General features: G+C 43.6%; 1 protein-coding gene across 1 annotated transcript; it reads right to left on the bottom strand.

Moving 5' to 3' along the window:
* Positions 1 to 1,533: 1,533 nt before the first annotated feature.
* Positions 1,534 to 8,264, bottom strand: LOC115746613 (serine/threonine-protein kinase/endoribonuclease IRE1a-like). The gene is made up of 7 exons (XM_030682445.2): positions 7,967 to 8,264; positions 5,934 to 6,665; positions 5,212 to 5,728; positions 3,396 to 3,568; positions 2,821 to 3,070; positions 1,784 to 2,087; positions 1,534 to 1,680 (listed from the first exon to the last, which is right to left on the bottom strand). The coding sequence occupies exons 1-7, from the start codon at positions 8,262 to 8,264 to the stop codon at positions 1,534 to 1,536; spliced, it is 2,421 nt and encodes an 806-aa protein (XP_030538305.1).
* Positions 8,265 to 9,945: the final 1,681 nt, after the last annotated feature.

Raw genomic sequence — 9,945 nt, 5'->3', positions numbered from 1 at the left:
TCGCCCCACGCCGCCTACTGCCGCATCGCCGCTCGTCACCAACCGCCGATCGCCGCCAATTGCTGTCCACCACCGGTCGCCACCCACCATCACCCACCATCGTCATCGTCGACCTTCGCCCGGTGTCACCGACTCCCGCTCACAGTCGCCCCTAGTCGATCGCCACGACCACCGCCGATCGCTGCACCGTCGCCTTGACCACCGTTGGTCGCCGCTGTCAACCGTTGGCCACCACCGCCAACCACCGCTGCCGTTGCCGTCCACCGCCGTCTCCAGAAGCCGGAGTAAAAAATAAATAAATTTTTTTATTTTTAAAAAGTAAATAATTTTTTTAATGATAAAAATTATTTTTTAAAGAAATTAAAAAGTGAAGTAGAAATTTTTCAGCCCCCGACAATAATTTTTTGTAGAAGATTTTGTGTTAATAATGTTCTAGAAATGGAAATTTTGTCCCGTTAATAAACGATTTTCTCTGATCAGAAATCAACTTTTGCTTCTGAGTAGAGGAAAAAAAATTAACTTCTGTCTATAAATTAATTTTTGAAGCAGAAATATTGCTATACACATCCTAAACTACTGTTGAAAGTCACTTTTTGTTGATGAAAGGGCCTGTTTGGTTCAACATTTGGCCAAAGGACTTTGACAAAATGCAAATACTTTTAGGTAAAAGGCTTTTTTCAAATGCAAGTAGTGTTTGATAAAATGTATTTTAAAAATACATTTGAAAAGCAACTTTGATGTAAATGTTGTTTGGTGAAAAATGAACATTGTAAAGTACTTTTACTTTTTGAAAAAAAAAGCGGCGACGGCGGGCGGCAACGATTTGGGGGGGTGGGGGGTGGCGGCGAGTTTTGGCGATCGGACGGAGGATGGCAGAGAGAGGTGGCGAGCCGTGGCGGCGGAGGCGGGCGGCGAGCGGTGGCCGGGTGGCGACAAGCAAAGGTGACAAAGTTAAAAAAAAAAAAAATTTAGTTACATTTCGCAAAAGTCCTTTAGCTCAAAGTACCTCGAGATACTTTAGGCTAAAGGATTTTTAAGAGCAATTGAGATGCAATTGCATCTCCCCAAGGTGAGTTAAAAAAGTAACCAAACAACATTTGCATTTGACCAAAAGACTTTAGAGCCTTAATGTTCATTTTCAATACTAAACCAAACAGGAGCAAAGTCTACAGGGGCGGACCACCGGGTCGTGCCGGCTCAAGCATGTGCCCAGGCCTTCTGTTTTGCTTTGAACTCTAAAAATTAAATTTCTGAAAAAGTAATAAAATTAAAAATATGAATTGCGATGTTTAAAGAAATGAAATTGAAATATAATGTATAGCTTTTGCAATGTCAAGAACAATATATTATACAATTAAAGTATGAGGCAATAGCAATCTGTAAAAGTCGTTGAACTTCGATATTGACAATAATACATTATCCATTCAAACAGAGTCCTAAGGCTGCACTGTCTTTGTAATATTTGAGGAATTTCTATTTCATGGTCCACCACCGCTGGATTGAAGGTGGGTTCACTGGGTAATTGCCAACGGGTCAAAGCGCATTACTTGAAAAGTACTTCTGAAAGCATGTCTCTTCTTTGCAGAAATTGGACACCACTTTGTACGACTCAATCAAGAGTCTCGGGAATCGTACAGCGAAGTAAGCATCCAAACCATCGGGAACCGGTCCGAGGATCTCCTACCAGTATCATCAGAGCAATTATAGATATGAGCCTTGTATACATGCAGCTGCAAATATCGTCACAACTCTACAGAGAGAGAGAGAGAGAGCGAGAGAGTACCTTAACATCTTCTGGAGCTTCCATGTGATGGCTAAACTTATTTCGGACAGCTCGCAATAAGTCTCTGACCCGCCTACCATCATAAGTCCTCCGTCTGCGTAGGTCGGCCATAACATCAGTCTCTATTTTGCTGGCCCAATTCTCTTGAAAAACGTCTGGCGCAGTGCTCTGCAGTGCTACCAGAAGATCTGAATTGGGTGCCCTAGCTTCCAATTCTACTCTATCACTGACGTCACGAAGAAAAGACAGCCTTATCTCTGAACTCCAAAAAAATGGATGGTGAAGCACCTCCCATGCCTTTGGCCTGCCATAATTAAAAGCAATTTACTACTGATTGTCGAAAAACTAATACCAAAAATGAACTATAGCCCAACATGCTCAAAGAAATCAATTACGCAAACCACATAGCACTAGCTTAATGAGAGAGCAACCTTAATGTATGAAAACTTCCATGCACTTCGTGACTTGTAACTCCAAGATGAAGACAGTTGTTTGACCATGACAACAAGTTAGGAATTATCTACTCTAAGCACCTTAAATTAGCAACCTAATCATTGATTATTCTTACATCATAGTTAGCTCCATATGCCAAACACTCTGAAATCTCCATACGAAATCCTCTTTGGTGTATGTATAACAGACCTCCCCTTAACATTTCCCTATTAATGACAAGAACTTTTATGTTGGCAGGTGGGTAAGAAATTTATAGCCCCAATAACTAGGCTTTGATGTCTTCCATTGGTGCATCACAATTGTCAAAGGCATTTAGGCCATCAGATGCTCAACCTTTTGTCTGGCTTCTATTGTCAACTGCCAAAAGAAATGAATATGATCTACATTTTTTATCATCAGTAGAGTCTCACTAGCAGGACAAGATACTTATGCCAAGTTCGATGAATTTCAGGCCACCTTTAACACTCATGAGATTTAAGAGATTCATGATAATGGAAATCAGTCAACTAACAATGGTTACAAAATCTATAAAACAGCAGAATGAAAATGGTAGTAATGTAAATTAAAGATGACAATACTCTCACCTCAATTCAGGATTGGGGACTAGTAAACGTGAAAACAGATCCACAGCTTCTGGTATGAATTCCACTGAGGAGAGGTTCATTCTGTTGTTCACGATGTTGTAGTCACGTTCTAAAGGTTCACCAAATGGATGTCTTCCACAAGTGATGCAAAAGAACAAGACACAACCTAAACTAAACAAATCCATTGCACGTGTTTGGCGCCCACCATGAAGAAGTTGTTCAGGTGCTCGCCATCCTGAGCTTCCACAACCTGCAAGACACACATCAGAAATGAACAAAAGAGCCATCGCCATTTGGACCACATATAGATGGATAGGATCCAATCAATGAAGGGAACAGTGGCAACAACTGTTAAATCTCCACAAACTTTACAACAATGTATAAAGCAATATATAAATCTATGCAGACTTCCATCATAACGTATTCCTTAAAAGAATAAATTGCTCTAACAAGTAAAATGATCAATCTAGTCAGGAATCAGAAGATGATAACCACCATATAGATTCACATTACGCACGCATCAATCTTGAGGAAAGAAGATCAAAGGTCTACATAAAGGTGTCATGAGCACTTACCGGTGGCATGATATCCCAAGGAAGATTTATCTTCAGGAAGGCATCTGCTAATGCCCATATCAGATAGATGAGCAACCAATGATTGATTCTTAGAAATCAAGATATTTTGAGGCTTTAAATCCCGATGGATTATTCCCAAGACATGCAAATGAGCGAGTCCTGATACCACATCCCTGAATCATGATAAAGAGAAGACATTATGACTTACACCACTAATGTATCTGGAACCAAGTAGTAAATAATCAATCGCATCAGTATTTGCTGATATGAGCGCATAAGAATTCTGTAGGATTTGCGAATCACAAAGAGAGACGGCATACTGATTTTACCAAAATGGGGAATAATACCTAATTGATTTCCATAGGAAGGAAACTATGGATCCGTATATTAACACTCCGGAAAAAGTGTTTCTGCTCCCAAAGTGGGAATAGAAATCCGTATGGTAAAAATTTGTTCCGAGAACATTTTTTTGAAACAAAAACACTTTTGGAGCAAAAATGAAAAACAAAAAAATCTTGTTTCTAGATTTTGGAACACTTTTTAGAAACAACTCGAGGACAAGCTTGTGCAAACCACCATGGCTCATCATCGTTGGCGAGGAATTGAAGCAGTGCCCGCCGCCCATCGCAGGTCGCCGGCCGCAGGTCCGCCGTCGCCCGCTATTGCCGGGCTCCACCCCCATTGGCCTCCACCCCCGCCGGCGGCTGCCGCTCCCCACCGCTCGCGATCGCCCACCACCGCTTGCCGGCGGCTACCGGTTGCAGATAATTCTTTTTGGTAAAAAAGTATTTGTTTTTTGTACTTGCCAAACGCGTTTCTATTCTCGAAAATCGTAGCCGGTGATAAAATAACATTTTGTGTATTTGTTTCAAATATGTTCCCGGAAACAAAAACGTTACCGTACACAACCCAAGAGTATAGCTAGTGAGACGGAACTTAACCTACGACTTTAGAAAGGAAGCTGCAAGGTTCAAAACTAACCCCAAGATGTAGATTGCATTGGCCTAACCCGAGTTGAGGTAGTGTCCTAATAATTCCTTGAATCATGCATCATTAGGAAGGTTTTGCAGGAGAGCTATTTAGGATCCGTATGGTAACGTTTACGTTCCCGGGAATATATTTGGAACAGAAATATTTTTTTGTGTTTCTATTCCCGGCTACGATTTTCGGGAACAGAAACGTGTTTGGCAAGTATAAAAAAAAATACTTTTTTCACCAAAAGTAAGGATATGCAACCTGCGGGTGGCGATGGCGGCCGCTGCGGCGGTGATCGACAGGTGGCGAGCCATCTGCAACCAGCGGCCGACAGCGGCCGACAGGCAATGGCAGCGACGGCCTGTGGGGCTGGCGACCATTGTTTCAACTTCTCATCGATAATATTGGGCAATGGTGGCTTGCATGAGCTCGCCCTTGAGTTGTTTCTGAAAAATCTTCCAAACCCACAAACAAGTATTTGTTGTTTCTTTTTTTGGCTTCAAAAGTGTCTTTTTTCAAAAGTGAAACATTTTTCAACCATACGCATTTTTGTTCCGAAAGTATTCCGGAAACACTTTCGAAACAGAAAAACTTTTCAGTGAGTATTACCATACAGACCCTTAGTCCTTCAACTAGCACCTAACACCAATTAAGCCAGCAAAGAAGGGTTTATGAAGGTAGTGATCGCTGGAGGATGCTTCTGAGTCATGTAAAACATATGTCAGAAAGCCCAACGAAAATACAAAAATGTAACAGTTGATTTTAGGAGGGCCTCAACAAGCAAGATTCATCACTTATCTCTCAATTCAAACCTTTTTTCACGTGAAAACATAGAGATTACCTCATCATTTTCCGCAACAAAGGTGAGGGATGTCCATCTGCCCTCCACAACTCAATATCCTGCATCGCATCCCTAACGGAACCCAATTTATAGTTATAATCGATCATTGATGCTGGAGCATCAGGGTGGACAGAGTTAATTGAAGAATCTGTTTGTGCTTGAATTAAATCATCTAAGCTGCAAGTGCAGCGCTCTAGAGCAAGATACACGAAATCATTGTTGCACTCCACTCCATAGTACCGAACGATATTTGGATGGCGGTCGGATAATATCAAATGCTTAATCTCGTTGAAGGCAACATCATGATGATCCCAGACAAGGCGTTTCACTGCAACACATCGACCTTCGTAGTAGCCCTGGAGGACAATGGTCCCATTACTTCCCTTACCAATTACTCTATTTGATACATGGATCTTACCATTAGTACGCCATCCAATGCCACCATCGGGAGAGTGATTGAGCTTCACCCATTCATCGAAAATGCTGTTAGTAATGTCCATCCTGCCTTCATTTCCTCCTGGCAAAATGCTTACATATAAGTCGAAAAACGAAAAATTCATTTCCTCTTAGGAAAGTGCCTAGATGTATGCCAAAGGACAAAACCGTAAAGCCTGGTATGGGACGTGCCAAAGTGGACAATATCCCGAGTGAGTTGATCAAGGGGTCTCACAATATGTTCTGCATGAGCTTCAACATATGGTGAATTCATAGATGCACATTACCTTGTGGAACCTCTGTATCAGGTTGTTCCTCTTCTGCATTCGCTGGGTGTGGCATGTCAGTCAAAGTTTTGGGCACGAGGTCTTGGGGACTGTCAGGATAACTCAAAAACCGCAGCTGTATGTCAGAATCAGCAGCAAGAGATTGAGGAGGTTGTTGCCACTGCCAGGATGAGATGTCCCACTGTGGATTCATGTTTTGAGCAGGAAGAGGATGATTGGGCAAAGGGGCTGATGAGCTTGAGCTTGGGAACAGTGGAAGAAAGGCCGATGAGCTTGAGCATGGGGGCCATTGCCAAAGTGAGAATTCACCCTCAGCAATTGCAGTCGCCGGCTGACGTGGACCCTCTTCAACATTGCCTCCTCCGTTGCTTGATGCCACAGCTGCAGGAGGAGACCGATTGAGAAAATTCGTCTCAGGCAATGGAGGAAAGGCCGATGATGACGGGGCAGTGAGTGTGGTTGCTGGCTGATTCGGATCCTCTTCAACACTGCCTCCTCCATTGCTCGATTCCACAGCTGCTTCACCCAGCAACTCCAGAAGGGCTGCTGATCTCACTTGCGGATGGACGAACTTGCAGTAAGGCGTCCCAAACCACGCAATTCCGGAAAAGTGGGCCTTGATCCTCGTTGTGCCTCCATGATACTGATTCCCGCAGAAGTTACAGCTCCAGTTACTCTTGGACAGGGGCGTTACATACAACTGAAAGTGGTCCATCTCACCAGACATCTTCCCTGTATCCCTCAAACGAATGAGCAGATATAATCCAGGGAAGATCGGTTTACAACAAAACTACACTGCAAATAAATTACCAACACTCCCAAATCTTGGGTTCATATCTTGACGCAGCCATGCCAATCTACTTCCCATGGCAAAGATCATTATGATCGTTTTCACTCAACACATTCATCTAACTACGTTCAGTTTACATATGGAAGTTTATGCGATTGAGTAATTTGGCGGATGTGACAAATGAAAAAAATGAAATTTCAAAGCGGGAATATCCTAGTAAAAGTGAATTGGTTGTGGCATCCAAATTCAATGCGCATGTTTTCATCATGGTGGACAATCAAAAAGATTAAGACGGTTGGCAAGGAATTGCCATCCATGTAGAGCACTCAAACAATGAACTAGACACGATGGAAATGCATATGCAACACCATCGGCAACACCTAACCGACTTCTCTTCTTCAAAGACCGGGGGGGGCGAGGGAGGAGAAGCAAAATATTAGGAAACGGGACAAGAGAACCAATAGGGCATAGGTTGAGGCCTGTGCTGTCCAAAATGGAAAGGTAGTGACTCACGTAATCCGAATTTTCAGACAACAAGAACACCCCCCACAAGCGCCAAGCACGATAGCTAGGTAGGTAAGGACATCTTTGGACGTTCAACGGAAACAATCGAAATTGCAAACGTGGGCAACAAGGAGCGCCTGTCGAAACAAGACACATTCCCTCGTTGCTTTGCTACGTAGAGTGCAGAAGAAAATCTAAAACATGGCAAGTTGGCAACTATGGTAAATTAACAAAGAGCGGTAAAGATGGAACATCTCAGAGAGAGAGAGAGGCGTTTGGGGGAAAGTTAGAATAATACAATGAACTTGACCAAGTGATTCGACAAGCGCATCATGCGCAGCTATGTTGATTCTTAGGTCATCCGGGTCTTTATATTCCCACTCTCAGCCCATCGAGTTTCGCCGAACTAGGAGTGAACATTCAAGCTTAGCCTCTTCTTTTTCTTCTTCGGGGAAAAAATTAAGTTAAATAACCTAAGCAACATGGAGAGAGAGACCAAACGACAAATTTACAGCAGATCTTCCCTTTTATTACCAGATTTAGCAAAGGAAAACAAATGATATACGCGACAACCAATCGAAGAAACCCTCTAACCATCATTTAATAGTTGCACTCAGCTTTCAAAATAGATTTGATAGTGGACTCATAGCACGAAAGAAGCAAAAAAACGAACGATTCAATTTCAAACACACCCCCAGAGAGGGTCAACTGGAGTTTAGGGTTTTCGCGACAATCTGACCTTGATCCGGAGCTTGCTGAGGAGGGTCCCCATGCTCCTCTTGTACCGGCGCTGCCGGGTGGTCGGTCGAGCTCGGGGAATCGTCGATGGGGGAAACGACCTGGCTCAGAGCCGCGACCATCGCCGAGACGTCGGTCACGGAGAAGGAGGACTCGTAGAAGGCGAAATCGTCCTCCCTCTCCGTTTCCTGCAATGATGCTTCAGGAGGAAGCGACCGCTTTCCATGTCTCCGATCCACCTTTTCGTGAGCTTTTGGGATGGCCGATGGCAGATCGTGCTGCTTCCTCTTAAGATACATCAACACATGGACTAGGTGACGACACGGGAATCAGCACTAGTTGCGAGGACAAAAGGTTTGGAGGTGATAGCGATGATGCAAGTGAGCTAAGAGGACGATTTTGGGAGAGACCGGAATTTGCCAAAAGCGAGAGGGGCTTTGGCTCGAGGGAAGACTGAAGAGGAATATAGGGGTTCCGAAATGGGAGGGGTTCGTCATCGGGTTTCCTCTGTATAAGCACACTCCCTTATTAGAGAAATGCTTATTTATTTTTTAAGATATGTTCACTAAAAACTGTAAAATTTATCACGAATATATAATTAAATTCTCAAATTTACAAAATATATAATTAAATCTTAAAATTTATCAAATACGTGCAATCGAATCCTTCTGTTGATAAAAGAGAGGAGAGGAGCAGGGCAAGGCAGAGCCCCGCCGGTGAGGCGCGGTGGCCGCTGCCGCTGCCCATCGCCGGAGGTGCCGGCAGAGGTCGCCGGCCCTGGGCGAGAGTGGCCGCCGCTTGCCAGCCCCGGGCGAGGCCTCGCCGTCCTCGTGCCAGCGCGGCTCGCCCAGATCTGGGCGACGCGTTTCCACCCAGATCTGGAAGTGGTCTGAGAAGCAGAGGTGGCTGTGGTGTTGAGGAAGCCGAAGAAAGAACGTCGCAGATTTAAAACCTGTGTTGTGCGTCAAAGGCCAAACTTGAGTTGGACTAATTCTGTGATTAGTCCAATCACGTTTGCTGACCCTGCGCATTTTTCTAGACTGAGTCTCACAGCTTCAAAACTGCACCGGATGCTTCTCTCGTCTGGGCATTTCCAGTGACATTGGGAGCAGAGGTGGATTTGGCTTTGGTGGCGAGGCGTTTCAGCCTGCGACGTTCCGTTCCTTCTTCGGCTTCCTCAACACCACAGCCAGCTCTACCTCTTAGACCACTTCCAGATCTGGATTGAAACGCGTCGCCCAGATCTGCGTTAGCCTCGCTGGCTCACCCGGGGCTGGCAAGGGCAGGCCGCCCTCGCCCAAGGCCGGCGACCTCTGCCAGCCCCTCCGACGATGGGCGGCGGCCACGCCTTACTGGCGAGGCTCTGCCTTGCCTTGCCTGCCCTCCTCTTTTTTTTCCCTTTCTATTTTAGTTTTTTAAATTTAATTTTTTTTCCTTTTTTAGTTTCTTTAATTTGATTTAAATAATAATTAAAAAAATAATTTAAATGATATCACATCAGTATTTTCCATTAGAAAAATTGATGGTGTTAACTAAAGAATTTCATTGTACCAATTTGACAAGTTTTAAAACTTCTAGTGAATATATTCGTTTTTTTTAGAGGCTGCTAATCTGATAATCCTATTAGTTAGTTAAAAAAAAAAAAAGTAATAAGACAATACCACCTTACGAATACTTCATCTATTTGACGTGTAGTCCTGTTCGTCTCCGAGCCCTCCAATGCCCATGTCCAGTTGTTTGATTTAGTCTTTCTTTTTTAGTAAGGAATGGCGTAGACTCGTAAAGATATTTAGTGGGATTGCACTTTGTGATTACTCGATATAAGTTGTTCAGAGTACCCTTCATTGGATTGATGTGGACCAAATTGGTCTGAGTGAAGCCCTACCGTGAATTGGCCTTTTTTCAAAAGAATGATAAAAAAGAAATTATCAATTTAAGTGTTTTTTAAAATTTTTTTACTGATTTAGGACATGAGAGGCG

The sequence above is a fragment of the Rhodamnia argentea genome, chromosome 5, assembly GCF_020921035.1.
Source record: "Rhodamnia argentea isolate NSW1041297 chromosome 5, ASM2092103v1, whole genome shotgun sequence".
Lineage (NCBI taxonomy): Eukaryota > Viridiplantae > Streptophyta > Magnoliopsida > Myrtales > Myrtaceae > Rhodamnia > Rhodamnia argentea.
The sequence above is the reverse complement of the archived record's forward strand: the minus strand, read 5'-3'. Positions and strand labels throughout refer to the sequence as shown.

Bases quoted from the DNA above. Each gene is read 5' to 3' on its own strand.
- LOC115746613 (XM_030682445.2), bottom strand. From the start codon at position 8,264: ATGTATCTTAAGAGGAAGCAGCACGATCTGCCATCGGCCATCCCAAAA. The intron at 5,729-5,933 runs GTAATGTGCATC...GCATTTTGCCAG, and splicing joins TGATACAGAGGTTCCACAAG to GAGGAAATGAAGGCAGGATG. The intron at 2,088-2,820 runs GTGAGAGTATTG...TAATTATGGCAG, and splicing joins GTCCCCAATCCTGAATTGAG to GCCAAAGGCATGGGAGGTGC.